The 18,201-nt window shown below is 50.3% G+C and overlaps 1 protein-coding gene across 1 annotated transcript in view; it reads right to left on the bottom strand.

Moving 5' to 3' along the window:
* Positions 1–18,125, bottom strand: part of tmem163a (transmembrane protein 163a) — a gene marked incomplete at both ends in the record, with an annotated part of 18,671 nt that extends 546 nt beyond the window's left edge. The window contains 5 exons of the mRNA XM_079563728.1: positions 3,290–3,376; positions 5,621–5,712; positions 5,779–5,822; positions 15,219–15,338; positions 18,029–18,125. Coding sequence (XP_079419854.1) covers positions 3,290–3,376; positions 5,621–5,712; positions 5,779–5,822; positions 15,219–15,338; positions 18,029–18,125 — 440 coding nt within the window. The remainder of the gene's footprint in view (positions 1–3,289; positions 3,377–5,620; positions 5,713–5,778; positions 5,823–15,218; positions 15,339–18,028) is intronic.
* Between the last annotated feature and the right edge of the window lie 76 nt (positions 18,126–18,201).

Raw genomic sequence — 18,201 nt, 5'->3', positions numbered from 1 at the left:
CCCTGAAACACACACACGAGAGCATGAAGAGCACCCGAGCACCACACACGCCCTGAAACACACACACACGAGAGCATGAAGAGCACCCGAGCACCTCACACGCCCTGAAACACACACACACGAGAGCATGAAGAGCACCCGAGCACCACACACGCCCTGAAACACACACACACGAGAGCATGAAGAGCACCCGAGCACCACACACGCCCTGAAACACCACACACGAGAGCATGAAGAGCACCCGAGCACCTCACACGCCCTGAAACACACACACACGAGAGCATGAAGAGCACCCGAGCACCTCACACGCCCTGAAACACACACACGAGAGCATGAAGAGCACCCGAGCACCTCACACGCCCTGAAACACACACACACGAGAGCATGAAGAGCACCCGAGCACCACACACGCCCTGAAACACACACACGAGAGCATGAAGAGCACCCGAGCACCTCACACGCCCTGAAACACACACACACGAGAGCATGAAGAGCACCCGAGCACCTCACACGCCCTGAAACACACACACGAGAGCATGAAGAGCACCCGAGCACCTCACACGCCCTGAAACACACACACACGAGAGCATGAAGAGCACCCGAGCACCTCACACGCCCTGAAACACACACACACGAGAGCATGAAGAGCACCCGAGCACCTCACACGCCCTGAAACACACACACACGAGAGCATGAAGAGCACCCGAGCACCTCACACGCCCTGAAACACACACACACGAGAGCATGAAGAGCACCCGAGCACCTCACACGCCCTGAAACACACACACACGAGCATGAAGAGCACCCGAGCACCTCACACGCCCTGAAACACACACACCGAGAGCATGAAGAGCACCCGAGCACCTCACACGCCCTGAAACACACACACACGAGAGCATGAAGAGCACCCGAGCACCACACACGCCCTGAAACACACACACACGAGAGCATGAAGAGCACCCGAGCACCACACACGCCCTGAAACACACACACGAGAGCATGAAGAGCACCCGAGCACCTCACACGCCCTGAAACACACACACGAGAGCATGAAGAGCACCCGAGCACCTCACACGCCCTGAAACACACACACGAGAGCATGAAGAGCACCCGAGCACCACACACGCCCTGAAACACACACACACGAGAGCATGAAGAGCACCCGAGCACCACACACGCCCTGAAACACACACACGAGAGCATGAAGAGCACCCGAGCACCTCACACGCCCTGAAACACACACACGAGAGCATGAAGAGCACCCGAGCACCTCACACGCCCTGAAACACACACACACGAGAGCATGAAGAGCACCCGAGCACCACACACGCCCTGAAACACACACACACGAGAGCATGAAGAGCACCCGAGCACCTCACACGCCCTGAAACACACACACGAGAGCATGAAGAGCACCCGAGCACCTCACACGCCCTGAAACACACACACACGAGAGCATGAAGAGCACCCGAGCACCTCACACGCCCTGAAACACACACACGAGAGCATGAAGAGCACCCGAGCACCACACACGCCCTGAAACACACACACGAGAGCATGAAGAGCACCCGAGCACCTCACACGCCCTGAAACACACACACACGAGAGCATGAAGAGCACCCGAGCACCTCACACGCCCTGAAACACACACACGAGAGCATGAAGAGCACCCGAGCACCTCACACGCCCTGAAACACACACACACGAGAGCATGAAGAGCACCCGAGCACCTCACACGCCCTGAAACACACACACACGAGAGCATGAAGAGCACCCGAGCACCTCACACGCCCTGAAACACACACACGAGAGCATGAAGAGCACCCGAGCACCACACACGCCCTGAAACACACACACGAGAGCATGAAGAGCACCCGAGCACCTCACACGCCCTGAAACACACACACACGAGAGCATGAAGAGCACCCGAGCACCTCACACGCCCTGAAACACACACACGAGAGCATGAAGAGCACCCGAGCACCTCACACGCCCTGAAACACACACACACGAGAGCATGAAGAGCACCCGAGCACCTCACACGCCCTGAAACACACACACACGAGAGCATGAAGAGCACCCGAGCACCTCACACGCCCTGAAACACACACACACGAGAGCATGAAGAGCACCCGAGCACCACACACGCCCTGAAACACACACACGAGAGCATGAAGAGCACCCGAGCACCTCACACGCCCTGAAACACACACACACGAGAGCATGAAGAGCACCCGAGCACCACACACGCCCTGAAACACACACACGAGAGCATGAAGAGCACCCGAGCACCACACACGCCCTGAAACACACACACACGAGAGCATGAAGAGCACCCGAGCACCACACACGCCCTGAAACACACACACACGAGAGCATGAAGAGCACCCGAGCACCTCACACGCCCTGAAACACACACACACGAGAGCATGAAGAGCACCCGAGCACCTCACACGCCCTGAAACACACACACGAGAGCATGAAGAGCACCCGAGCACCACACACGCCCTGAAACACACACACACGAGAGCATGAAGAGCACCCGAGCACCTCACACGCCCTGAAACACACACACACGAGAGCATGAAGAGCACCCGAGCACCTCACACGCCCTGAAACACACACACGAGAGCATGAAGAGCACCCGAGCACCTCACACGCCCTGAAACACACACACACGAGAGCATGAAGAGCACCCGAGCACCTCACACGCCCTGAAACACACACACGAGAGCATGAAGAGCACCCGAGCACCACACACGCCCTGAAACACACACACACGAGAGCATGAAGAGCACCCGAGCACCTCACACGCCCTGAAACACACACACGAGAGCATGAAGAGCACCCGAGCACCACACACGCCCTGAAACACACACACACGAGAGCATGAAGAGCACCCGAGCACCTCACACGCCCTGAAACACACACACGAGAGCATGAAGAGCACCCGAGCACCTCACACGCCCTGAAACACATACACACGAGAGCATGAAGAGCACCCGAGCACCTCACACGCCCTGAAACACACACACGAGAGCATGAAGAGCACCCGAGCACCACACACGCCCTGAAACACACACACGAGAGCATGAAGAGCACCCGAGCACCTCACACGCCCTGAAACACACACACACGAGAGCATGAAGAGCACCCGAGCACCTCACACGCCCTGAAACACACACACGAGAGCATGAAGAGCACCCGAGCACCACACACGCCCTGAAACACACACACACGAGAGCATGAAGAGCACCCGAGCACCACACACGCCCTGAAACACACACACGAGAGCATGAAGAGCACCCCGAGCACCTCACACGCCCTGAAACACACACACGAGAGCATGAAGAGCACCCCGAGCACCACACACGCCCTGAAACACACACACGAGAGCATGAAGAGCACCCGAGCACCTCACACGCCCTGAAACACACACACACGAGAGCATGAAGAGCACCCGAGCACCTCACACGCCCTGAAACACACACACGAGAGCATGAAGAGCACCCGAGCACCTCACACGCCCTGAAACACACACACGAGAGCATGAAGAGCACCCGAGCACCACACACGCCCTGAAACACACACACACGAGAGCATGAAGAGCACCCGAGCACCACACACGCCCTGAAACACACACACGAGAGCATGAAGAGCACCCGAGCACCACACACGCCCTGAAACACACACACGAGAGCATGAAGAGCACCCGAGCACCACACACGCCCTGAAACACACACACGAGAGCATGAAGAGCACCCGAGCACCACACACACCCTGAAACACACACACGAGAGCATGAAGAGCACCCCGAGCACCTCACACGCCCTGAAACACACACACGAGAGCAGGAAGAGCGCCCCGAGCACCACACACGCCCTGAAACACACACACGAGAGCAGGAAGAGCGCCCCGAGCACCACACACGCCCTGAAACACACACACGAGAGCATGAAGAGCACCCGAGCACCACACACGCCCTGAAACACACACACGAGAGCATGAAGAGCACCCGAGCACCTCACACGCCCTGAAACACACACACACGAGAGCATGAAGAGCACCCGAGCACCTCACACGCCCTGAAACACAAACACACGAGAGCATGAAGAGCACCCGAGCACCTCACACGCCCTGAAACACACACATGAGAGCATGAAGAGCACCCGAGCACCACACACGCCCTGAAACACACACACACGAGAGCATGAAGAGCACCCGAGCACCACACACGCCCTGAAACACACACACACGAGAGCATGAAGAGCACCCGAGCACCTCACACGCCCTGAAACACACACACGAGAGCATGAAGAGCACCCGAGCACCTCACAGGCCCTGAAACACACACACGAGAGCATGAAGAGCACCCGAGCACCACACACGCCCTGAAACACACACACGAGAGCATGAAGAGCACCCGAGCACCACACACGCCCTGTGTAAAGCAGTGTGTGACCAGCAGGTGGCGCTGAGGGGAAAGATACTTTGGATACTTGTACTTTCTGCAGCAAATACTTCAGTACTTTCACTTACAGAAATATTAACTAGAGCAACGTTTACTTTAATCGCAGTAATATTTGGCGAGTAGTGTGTGTACCTTTACTCGAGTACTGACACTGGGCTTTTCCCTGATTGTGCCTGAACACTGCCCTCTGGTGTCTGAACACATGACAGCAGCTGAAGGACAGTCTCAGATGGTCACATTTAAGCCCCGCCCACTCTGAGTCTCTGTGATCTGATTGGTTCAGAGTTACACAGTAGGTCAGACTGAGCCCCGCCCACTCTGAGTCTCTGTGATCTGATTGGTTCAGAGTTACACAGTAGGTCAGACTGAGCCCCGCCCACTCTGAGTCTCTGTGATCTGATTGGTTCAGAGTTACACAGTAGGTCAGACTGAGCCCCGCCCACTCTGAGTCTCTGTGATCTGATTGGTTCAGAGTTACACAGTAGGTCAGACTGAGCCCCGCCCACTCTGAGTCTCTGTGATCTGATTGGTTCAGAGTTACACAGTAGGTCAGACTGAGCCCCGCCCACTCTGAGGCTCTGAGTCTTTGTTTCCTCTTTGCTTCAGTCACTGTGAAGAAGGAAGTCATGGAGCGTCTGCTGTAGAACATTACACTTCTGCTGGTACTCCCAGGTACTCTGTTACAGTACTGTGGTACTCACAGGTACTCTGCTACAGTACTGTGGTACTCACAGGTACTGTGGTACTCACAGGTACTCTGCTACAGTACTGTGGTACTCACAGGTACTGTGGTACTCACAGGTACTGTGGTACTCACAGGTACTCTGCTACAGTACTGTGGTACTCACAGGTACTGTGGTACTCACAGGTACTCTGTCACAGTACTGTGGTACTCACAGGTACTCTGCTACAGTACTGTGGTACTCACAGGTACTCTGCTACAGTACTGTGGTACTCACAGGTACTCTGCTACAGTACTGTGGTACTCACAGTACTGTGGTACTCACAGGTACTCTGCTACAGTACTGTGGTACTCACAGGTACTCTGCTACAGTACTGTGGTACTCACAGGTACTCTGTTACAGTACTGTGGTACTCACAGGTACTCTGCTACAGTACTGTGGTACTCACAGGTACTGTGGTACTCACAGGTACTCTCTGTGGGCGGAGTGCACGGCGGCGGCGTTGCTGTATCTCCACAGGACGATGACGGAGGAGAAAACGTCCAGCGTCGCATCAAACTGAAAAACACACGAGTGTGAAACATCAGGAATAAAGAGTTTGATCCTGAATAAGACGTGACTCACGGCGAAGCCGAAGGCGGAGGCGCTGCTCCTCAGGACGGACACGGCTGCAACACAAACACACACTATTACACACACACACACACACACACACACACACACACACACACACACACACACACACACACACACACACACACACACACACACACACACACACACACACACAAACACACACACACACACACATACACACACACACACACACACACACACACACACACACACACACACACACACACACACACACACACACACACACACACACACACACACACACACACACACACACACACACACACACACACAAACACACACACACACACACTTTATATCATTATCAGGAGAGTTTCACTGAAAAAACAGCTCTGGTCCTAATATGTGACAAATAAAGTCCCAGAATCCTGAGCGACGTGTTTTTGGAGGGAAACTCCTCTGGGTTTGTTTCAGAGCGTGGTGTCCTGCACTGGTCAGCTCCTCCTCCTGCGCAGCTCCCTCCGCTCCACACCGGGCCTTCACCAGCTCCTCCTCCTCCTCCATTGTTTTGCGCAGTTGACTAAAAAATGGCTTCTAGAAAAACAAACCCATGACCTGTAACGTCCTGTGGGAGCGACCGTTCACCCAGAAAAAGGACCGGTAGAAAATGCTCTAATGTTCCAAACTTGTTTAAACTAAATGCATGTTTTTAATGATGTCAAAATGTCTAAATCCAGGGTCCAGTTTTCATCTACATTTAAAATCAGTTTCTGTAACATCGACCTGCCCAGGGACAGGTGGAGATGAGCACTTTTACTATAACCTGGCACATCTGTCCTGTTGGTCAATGTTAAACTGTGCTCTGTCCCCGTCTGAATACAAAACCAAACCAACCAGGGACAAACTAAAGGTTGTTTAAGATGAAGATGTTTTGTGTCTCATGTTGATCTGAGATTGAGTCCTCAGAGCATTAATATAAGTACTGTGGAAGTACAAGTACCAGGTTGTAGTCGTAGTAGTAGTCGTAGTAGTAGTCGTAGTAGTAGTAGTCGTGTGGAAGTATGTGCTGGTCATGTGGAGGTTTAAAGAGTAAATCCTCCACATTCCAGCCGTGACCTCCCACAGCGTCACCATGGAGACGGAGGTGAGAGGTGAACTCCCTTCTGATGGAGGAGCTTCAGCCAGGAGAGCGTCTGATGGAGGAGCTTCAGCCAGGAGAGCGTCTGATGGAGGAGCGTCTGATGGAGGAGCGTCTGATGGAGGAGCGTCTGATGAGGAGCTCATGTTCTCCTGAAGGTCTTCACCAGGTTTACTCTCTGATGATTCATCCAGGGAGAAACTCACACATTTGCAACAGGTTTGAGTCAGTGTGGAGTTGGTTGATGGCGAGGATTGGCTGAAGTGGGGGCGTGGCCTCTCAGACAGGAGAAATATACAAACTAAACTAATACTCAGGTTTTTACTTTTCCCCCATTCTCCAGCAGCGTCTGGCCTTAAAAGTCAGGAGTTTTCCACTGGGGCCTATTGTGCATGTTTTAGAGCAGCACACAGACAGGCCCGGGGCTAACCACTGTGCCACGGCGCCTCGTGCAGCTGTTCGTCACGCTGATGTTCATGAATGTGAGACTGATCACTTTAGAGACTGTTCCACTGTTCGTCCAATCAGAGACAAGCCTCGGGGTCACATGACCTGAGAACAAAGGCGCTGCTGTCTCTGATTCAGTGTGAGGGTTTGTTGGTCCATTCCTGCTTTTGTTTCTGCTCTAAAGAAGGACCGTGTGGAACCATCAGGGCCTGGAGACTCCAGAGGCCGAGATGTCTCTGAGACGTCCCCATGGAGACCAGACGAGTGTCCAGGAGCTCTCAGGGAAACCAGAACCAGAACCAGAACCAGAACCACAACCAGAAGAGTCTTCATGGCACAGGTTCACAAACTCAGATTTTTGTTGCCAAACCAAGAGGTTGGATTCCAGCAGAGACTGGATGGAGACTTGAAACAGTCTCCGCGTGGTCTCCGAGCGGTCTACGCGGCCTCAGGCATGTCGTCCTAAACCTGTGAGACGCTTATGTGACGTCATGAACTATAGGGGGGTGGAGTCTGCTCTGTGCCCACCTGGAGACCACCTGGAGACCACCTGGAGACCACCTGGAGACCCGCCTCCTCTCCAGGGGACGTCTCAGAGACATGTCTGTGACCGACAGGGGTCCTAACCTGAAGGAGAGTTTATTATCAGGGTTTTCTCCTGGTTTCTGTCGAGCAAAAGTGTTTTCGTCCCAAACCTGAACACTTTGCTTCATATGGATCCAGCTCGTCTCTGATTGGTCCACACGCTCGTCCATCACGTGTGTGGTTTGCGCGATGATAAAAACACGGGTTCGTGTTTCTGCAGAGCCGAGTCTGAGCTGACGAAGCGAAACTCGATCTGAAGCATCCGGCGCCCGGGCTCCGAGGACAGATGTGTGGATGTACAGATGTGTGGATCTGCAGATGTGTGGATCTGCAGATGTGTGGATGTACAGATGTGTGGATGATGTACAGATGTGTGGATGATGTACAGATGTGTGGATGTACAGATGTGTGGATGTACAGATGTGTGGATGATGTGCAGATGTGTAGATGATGTACAGATGTGTGGATGATGTACAGATGTGAGGATGTACAGATGTGTGGATGTACAGATGTGTGGATGATGTACAGATGTGAGGATGTACAGATGTGTGGATGATGTACAGATGTGAGGATGTACAGATGTGTGGATGATGTACAGATGTGTGGATGATGTACAGATGTGTGGATGATGTGCAGATGTGTGGATGATGTACAGATGTGAGGATGATGTACAGATGTGAGGATGATGTACAGATGTGTGGATGATGTGTAGATGTGAGGATGATGTACAGATGTGAGGATGATGTACAGATGTGTGGATGATGTACAGATGTGTGGATGATGTACAGATGTGAGGATGATGTACAGATGTGTGGATGTACAGATGTGTGGATGTACAGATGTGTGGATGTACAGATGTGTGGATGTACAGATGTGTGGATGATGTACAGATGTGTGGATGTACAGATGTGTGGATGATGTACAGATGTGTGGATGTACAGATGTGTGGATGATGTACAGATGTGTGGATGATGTACAGATGTGTGGATGATGCACAGATGTGTGGATGATGTACAGATGTGTGGATGATGCACAGATGTGTGGATGTACAGATGTGTGGATGATGTACAGATGTGTGGATGTACAGATGTGTGGATGTACAGATGTGTGGATGATGTACAGATGTGTGGATGATGTGCAGATGTGTGGATGATGCACAGATGTGAGGATGATGTACAGATGATGTACAGATGTGAGGATGATGTACAGATGTGTGGATGATGCACAGATGTGTGGATGATGTACAGATGTGTGGATGATGCACAGATGTGTGGATGTACAGATGTGTGGATGATGTACAGATGTGTGGATGATGTACAGATGTGTGGATGTACAGATGTGTGGATGATGTACAGATGTGTGGATGATGTGCAGATGTGTGGATGATGTACAGATGTGTGGATGATGTACAGATGTGAGGATGATGTACAGATGTGAGGATGATGTACAGATGTGAGGATGATGTACAGATGTGTGGATGATGTACAGATGTGTGGATGATGTACAGATGTGTGGATGATGTGCAGATGTGTGGATGATGTACAGATGTGTGGATGATGTACAGATGTGTGGATGATGTACAGATGTGTGGATGATGTGCAGATGTGTGGATGATGTGCAGATGTGTGGATGATGTACAGATGTGTGGATGTACAGATGTGTGGATGTACAGATGTGTGGATGATGTACAGATGTGTGGATGTACAGATGTGTGGATGATGTACATATGTGAGGATGATGTACAGATGTGTGGATGATGTACAGATGTGAGGATGATGTACAGATGTGAGGATGATGTACAGATGTGAGGATGATGTACAGATGTGAGGATGATGTACAGATGTGTGGATGATGTACAGATGTGTGGATGATGTACAGATGTGTGGATGATGTACAGATGTGAGGATGATGTACAGATGTGAGGATGATGTACAGATGTGAGGATGATGTACAGATGTGTGGATGATGTACAGATGTGTGGATGATGTACAGATGTGTGGATGATGCACAGATGTGTGGATGATGTACAGATGTGTGGATGATGTACAGATGTGTGGATGATGCACAGATGTGAGGATGATGTACAGATGTGTGGATGATGTGCAGATGTGTGGATGTACAGATGTGTGGATGTACAGATGTGAGGATGTACAGATGTGTGGATGATGTACAGATGTGTGGATGATGTGCAGATGTGAGGATGATGTGCAGATGTGTGGATGATGTACAGATGTGTGGATGTACAGATGTGTGGATGATGTACAGATGTGAGGATGATGTACAGATGTGAGGATGATGTACAGATGTGTGGATGATGTGCAGATGTGTGGATGATGTACAGATGTGTGGATGATGCACAGATGTGTGGATGATGTACAGATGTGTGGATGATGTACAGATGATGTACAGATGTGTGGATGATGTGCAGATGTGTGGATGTACAGATGTGTGGATGATGTACAGATGTGTGGATGATGTACAGATGTGTGGATGATGTGCAGATGTGTGGATGATGTACAGATGTGTGGATGATGTACAGATGTGTGGATGATGTACAGATGTGTGGATGATGTACAGATGTGTGGATGATGTGCAGATGTGTGGATGATGTACAGATGTGTGGATGATGTGCAGATGTGTGGATGATGTACAGATGTGAGGATGTGCAGATGTGTGGATGATGTACAGATGTGAGGATGTACAGATGTGTGGATGATGTACAGATGTGTGGATGATGTACAGATGTGTGGATGATGTACAGATGTGTGGATGTGCAGATGTGTGGATGATGTACAGATGTGAGGATGTACAGATGTGTGGATGATGTACAGATGTGAGGATGTACAGATGTGTGGATGATGTACAGATGTGTGGATGATGTACAGATGTGTGGATGATGTACAGATGTGTTGATGATGTACAGATGTGAGGATGATGTACAGATGTGTAGATGATGTACAGATGTGTAGATGATGTACAGATGTGTGGATGATGTACAGATGTGTGGATGATGTACAGATGTGAGGATGTACAGATGTGTGGATGATGTACAGATGTGAGGATGTACAGATGTGTGGATGTACAGATGTGTGGATGATGTACAGATGTGAGGATGTACAGATGTGTGGATGATGTACAGATGTGTGGATGATGTACAGATGTGTGGATGATGTACAGATGTGAGGATGTACAGATGTGTGGATGTACAGATGTGTGGATGATGTACAGATGTGAGGATGTACAGATGTGTGGATGTACAGATGTGTGGATGATGTACAGATGTGTGGATGTGCAGATGTGTGGATGATGTACAGATGTGAGGATGTACAGATGTGTGGATGATGTGCAGATGTGTGGATGATGTACAGCTGTGTGGATGATGTACAGATGTGTGGATGATGTACAGATGTGAGGATGTACAGATGTGTGGATGTACAGATGTGTGGATGATGTGCAGATGTGTGGATGATGTACAGATGTGTGGATGATGTGCAGATGTGTGGATGATGTGCAGATGTGTGGATGATGTACAGATGTGAGGATGATGTACAGATGTGTGGATGATGTACAGATGTGTGGATGATGTACAGATGTGTGGATGATGTACAGATGTGTGGATGATGTACAGATGTGTGGATGATGTACAGATGATGTACAGATGTGAGGATGATGTACAGATGTGAGGATGATGTACAGATGTGTGGATGATGTACAGATGTGTGGATGATGTACAGATGTGTGGATGATGTACAGATGTGTGGATGATGTACAGATGTGTGGATGATGTACAGATGTGTGGATGATGTACAGATGATGTACAGATGTGAGGATGATGTACAGATGTGAGGATGATGTACAGATGTGAGGATGATGTACAGATGTGTGGATGATGTACAGATGTGTGGATGATGTACAGATGTGAGGATGATGTACAGATGTGAGGATGATGTACAGATGTGTGGATGATGTACAGATGTGTGGATGTACAGATGTGTAGATGATGTACAGATGTGTAGATGATGTACAGATGATGTACAGATGTGTGGATGATGTACAGATGATGTACAGATGTGTGGATGATGTACAGATGATGTACAGATGTGTGGATGTACAGATGTGTGGATGATGTACAGATGTGTGGATGATGTACAGATGTGAGGAGGATGTACAGATGTGTGGATGATGTACAGATGTGTGGATGATGTACAGATGTGTGGATGATGTACAGATGTGTGGATGATGTACAGATGTGTGGATGTGCAGATGTGTGGATGATGTACAGATGTGTAGATGATGTACAGATGTGTAGATGATGTACAGATGTGTAGATGATGTACAGATGTGTGGATGATGTACAGATGTGTAGATGATGTACAGATGTGTAGATGATGTACAGATGTGTAGATGATGTACAGATGTGTGGATGATGTGCAGATGTGTGGATGATGTACAGATGTGTAGATGATGTACAGATGTGTGGATGATGTACAGATGTGTAGATGATGCACAGATGTGTAGATGATGTACAGATGTGTGGATGATGTACAGATGTGTGGATGATGTACAGATGTGTAGATGATGTACAGATGTGTAGATGATGTACAGATGTGTAGATGATGTACAGATGTGTGGATGATGTACAGATGTGTGGATGATGTGCAGATGTGTGGATGATGTACAGATGTGAGGATGATGTACAGATGTGTGGATGATGTACAGATGTGTGGATGATGTACAGATGTGTGGATGTACAGATGTGTAGATGATGTACAGATGTGTGGATGATGTACAGATGTGTGGATGATGTACAGATGTGTAGATGATGTACAGATGTGTGGATGATGTGCAGATGTGTGGATGATGTACAGATGTGTGGATGATGTACAGATGTGTGGATGATGTACAGATGATGTACAGATGTGAGGATGATGTACAGATGATGTACAGATGTGAGGATGATGTACAGATGTGTGGATGATGTACAGATGTGAGGATGATGTACAGATGTGTGGATGATGTACAGATGTGTGGATGTACAGATGTGTGGATGTACAGATGTGTGGATGATGAACAGATGTGTGGATGATGAACAGATGTGAGGATGATGTACAGATGTGAGGATGATGTACAGATGTGTGGATGATGTACAGATGTGAGGAGGATGTACAGATGTGTGGATGATGTACAGATGTGTGGATGTGCAGATGTGTGGATGATGTACAGATGTGTAGATGATGTACAGATGTGTAGATGATGTACAGATGTGTAGATGATGTACAGATGTGTGGATGATGTGCAGATGTGTGGATGATGTACAGATGTGTAGATGATGTACAGATGTGTGGATGATGTACAGATGTGTAGATGATGCACAGATGTGTAGATGATGTACAGATGTGTAGATGATGTACAGATGTGTAGATGATGTACAGATGTGTGGATGATGTACAGATGTGTGGATGATGTACAGATGTGTAGATGATGTACAGATGTGTAGATGATGTACAGATGTGTAGATGATGTACAGATGTGTGGATGATGTACAGATGTGTGGATGATGTACAGATGTGTGGATGATGTGCAGATGTGTGGATGATGTACAGATGTGAGGATGATGTACAGATGTGTGGATGATGTACAGATGTGTGGATGATGTACAGATGTGTGGATGTACAGATGTGTAGATGATGTACAGATGTGCGGATGATGTACAGATGATGTACAGATGTGAGGATGATGTACAGATGATGTACAGATGTGAGGATGATGTGCAGATGTGAGGATGATGTACAGATGTGTGGATGATGTACAGATGTGTGGATGATGTACAGATGTGTGGATGATGTGCAGATGTGTGGATGATGTACAGATGTGTGGATGATGTACAGATGTGTGGATGATGTGCAGATGTGTGGATGATGTACAGATGTGTGGATGATGTACAGATGTGAGGATGATGTACAGATGTGTGGATGTACAGATGTGTGGATGATGTACAGATGTGTGGATGATGTACAGATGTGAGGATGATGTACAGATGTGTGGATGATGTACAGATGTGTGGATGATGTGCAGATGTGAGGATGATGTACAGATGTGTGGATGATGCACAGATGTGTGGATGATGTACAGATGTGTGGATGATGTACAGATGTGTGGATGATGTGCAGATGTGAGGATGATGTACAGATGTGAGGATGTGCAGATGTGTGGATGATGTACAGATGTGAGGATGTACAGATGTGTGGATGTACAGATGTGTGGATGATGTGCAGATGTGTGGATGATGTACAGATGTGAGGATGTACAGATGTGTGGATGTACAGATGTGTGGATGATGAACAGATGTGTGGATGATGAACAGATGTGAGGATGATGTACAGATGTGAGGATGATGTACAGATGTGAGGATGATGTACAGATGTGTGGATGATGTACAGATGTGTGGATGATGTACAGATGTGTGGATGATGTACAGATGTGTGGATGATGTACAGATGTGAGGATGATGTACAGATGTGTGGATGATGTACAGATGTGTGGATGATGTACAGATGTGAGGATGATGTACAGATGTGTGGATGATGTACAGATGTACAGATGTGAGGATGATGTACAGATGTGAGGATGATGTACAGATGTGTGGATGATGTACAGATGATGTACAGATGTGTGGATGATGTACAGATGATGTACAGATGTGTGGATGATGTACAGATGTGTGGATGTACAGATGTGTGGATGTACAGATGTGTGGATGTACAGATGTGTGGATGATGTACAGATGTGTGGATGATGTACAGATGTGAGGATGATGTACAGATGTGAGGATGATGTACAGATGTGTGGATGATGTACAGATGTGTGGATGATGTACAGATGTGAGGATGATGTACAGATGTGAGGATGATGTACAGATGTGAGGATGATGTACAGATGTGTGGATGATGTACAGATGTGTGGATGATGTGCAGATGTGTGGATGATGTACAGATGTGTGGATGATGTACAGATGTGTGGATGATGTACAGATGTGTGGATGTACAGATGTGAGGATGATGTACAGATGTGTGGATGATGTACAGATGTGTGGATGATGTACAGATGTGTGGATGATGTGCAGATGTACAGATGTGAGGATGATGTACAGATGTGTGGATGATGTACAGATGTGAGGATGTACAGATGTGTGGATGATGTACAGATGTGAGGATGTACAGATGTGTGGATGATGTACAGATGTGAGGATGTACAGATGTGTGGATGATGTACAGATGTGGGTGGGGGCGTGTCTTACTGAAGGCGGCGATGGCCAGGGCGGTGGTCACCACCACACTGACCCAGGACACGGCCAGAGCTTTCCTCCTGAAGCTCTGAGCCTCGTGGGGCTTCAGCCTCAGGCTGCTCTCCAACAGACCTGCAACAGGAACCAGCGTCAGCACCAGCGGAAACATCAGCCTGTAACCACGGCAACCACAGAGGGCCTGAGTCACATGACTGTCTCATGGAGGCCATGTCGATGTTCCTGATTTCATCCTTATTGCTAAAAGTCCTAAAAGCTGAACATCACATGACAGATCAAAGCGTCAGCACCATCACTCTGAGGATCTGGTTTGATCAGGAGATCTGATGTTCTGCTGCCACGTGTGCAGAAACATCTGACGTTATCAAAGAGCAGCAGCGTGACTCAGGGGGGGGGGGATCAACACATCTGTGACGGTCAAAACACCTCGTCACATCTGGACTGAAAAGGTTGAGAATCAGGTATGGGGCCTTAAAGGGCCAGAGGTTCTGTGATGCAGGGCCGGTTTTGGCCCTCGGGCCTCACGTTGCGGACCCGCCGTGGGCCTGGACGCCCCCCCCCCCCCCCCCCCCCTCGGGCCCTGTAGGGTCGACACACACGGCTCTGAAACATGTGTAAACTTTACATCACGTGACTGATGACGTGAGCGGCTGGTGTTGGTCACGCGACGGGCAGCGCCGTCTGTGAGTCAGACGGTTGTGAAACACTGAGCACAGGGACGCTCATCACCGTGACACAGCAGCCCCCCCCCCCCGGGTCAGATGCCCTCCCGCCACCGCGTGAGGACGTGCGGTTACACAACACGAGGAAACACAGTCATGTCCTGAACCGCAGGCTGGTGAAAAGTGTCCCCCCCCCACGAAGGCCCCGCGTTACTGACCCCCCCCCCAAGGCCCCGCGTTACTGACCCCCCCCCCCAAGGCCCCGCGTTACTGACCCCCCCCCCCAAGGCCCCGCGTTACTGACCCCCCCCCCCAAGGCCCCGCGTTACTGACCCCCCCCCCCCCAAGGCCCCGCGTTACTGACCCCCCCCCCCAAGGCCCCGCGTTACTGACCCCCCCCCCCCAAGGCCCCGCGTTACTGACCCCCCCCCCCAAGGCCCCGCGTTACTGACCCCCCCCCCCCAAGGCCCCGCGTTACTGACCCCCCCCCCCAAGGCCCCGCGTTACTGACCCCCCCCCCCCAAGGCCCCGCGTTACTGACCCCCCCCCCCCAAGGCCCCGCGTTACTGACCCCCCCCCCCCAAGGCCCCGCGTTACTGACCCCCCCCCCCAAGGCCCCGCGTTACTGACCCCCCCCCCCCAAGGCCCCGCGTTACTGACCCCCCCCCCCAAGGCCCCGCGTTACTGACCCCCCCCCCCCAAGGCCCCGCGTTACTGACCCCCCCCCCCAAGGCCCCGCGTTACTGACCCCCCCCCCCCAAGGCCCCGCGTTACTGACCCCCCCCCCCCAAGGCCCCGCGTTACTGACCCCCCCCCCCCAAGGCCCCGCGTTACTGACCCCCCCCCCCCAAGGCCCCGCGTTACTGACCCCCCCCCCCCAAGGCCCCGCGTTACTGACCCTCTGCCCAAGAATCATGACCCAAACTAACCATGTGTGAGGTCATTCAGCCGAGGAGGAAGTGAGAGTCACATGACTCACAACAACACTCAGTCATTCTACTATAATACTACTACTATAATACTACTACTACTACTACTACTACAGTACTACTACTACTACTACTACTACTACTACTACAGTACTACTACTACTACTATAATACTACTACTACTACTACTACTACAGTACTACTACTACTACTACTACTACTACTACAGTACTACTACTACTACTATAATACTACTACTACTACTACTACTACAGTACTACTACTACTACTATAATACTACTACTACTACTACTACTACAGTACTACTACTACTACTACTACTACTACTACAGTACTACTACTACTACTACTACTACAGTACTACTACTACTACTATAATACTACTACTACTACTACAGTACTACTACTACTACTATAATACTACTACTACTACTACAGTACTACTACTACAAAGGTGACACTTAAATATTAAACTGAAGCTGCTGCTCAGACATAAACATGAGGCTCTTTCATCCACATTTAGTCCAGTTTGGTCAAACTCAGTGATGTTTTTTTTAAAAGCAGAGCCTGGTTTTGTCCGGCCTGTGATCTCCACCTGCTCCACCTGCTCCACCTGCTCCACCTGCTCCACCTGCTCCACCTGCTCCACATGCTCCACCTGCTCCACCTGCTCCACCTGCTCCACATGCTCCACCTGCTCCACCTGCTCCACCTGCTCCACCTGCTCCACATGCTCCACCTGCTCCACCTGCTCCACCTGCTCCACCTGCTCCACATGCTCCACCTGCTCCACATGCTTTAACCCTGTGATCTTTGGATCGTATGAAGAATGTCCGCATGTTGAGGATTAGGGCTGAAACAGGATCTGACAAACCTCCAGGTCTGAGGGAAACATGTGAAGGTCTCAGCAGGCATTAGAGAAGCTCATGGTTCCAACCGCGGCTCCTGCAGGTCTGACAGCTGGACCTTCTGTTTGTGCTGGTTTACTTTCCTGCTATGACTAAAGGAATGATCCCCACACCTGCCCTGACCTCTGACCTCTGACCTCTGACCTGCTCTGGCTCTGCAGGTGGTCAGCTGTTCCTGACCGTCACAGGAGCAGGTCTGTGAATAAACTCACTAAACCGCGTGCGGTCAGGGACGGCCGCGGTGCGGGAGTGAAGGGTCCCGAGCCCCGGGTTGAGACTCTTACCGTCCTCCTCGTGCGCGCTCTCCAGCACCTTCAGGTGTCCCTCTGCGGCGCAGTGTCCGTTCCTCCCCTGGTCCTCCGTGAGCTCCGGGTCAGACATGTTTAGGAAGTTCTGCCCCCGTTAGTCCCGCGTTAGTCCACTTTAGTCCGCTTTGTCCCGGGAGAGCGCGTGTCAG

This window comes from Gobius niger (genome assembly GCF_951799975.1).
Source record: "Gobius niger genome assembly, chromosome: 9".
In the NCBI taxonomy this organism is placed as follows: Eukaryota; Metazoa; Chordata; class Actinopteri; order Gobiiformes; family Gobiidae; genus Gobius; species Gobius niger.
Note: the sequence above shows the minus strand (reverse complement) of the source record. Positions and strands in the feature narration are given on the sequence as shown.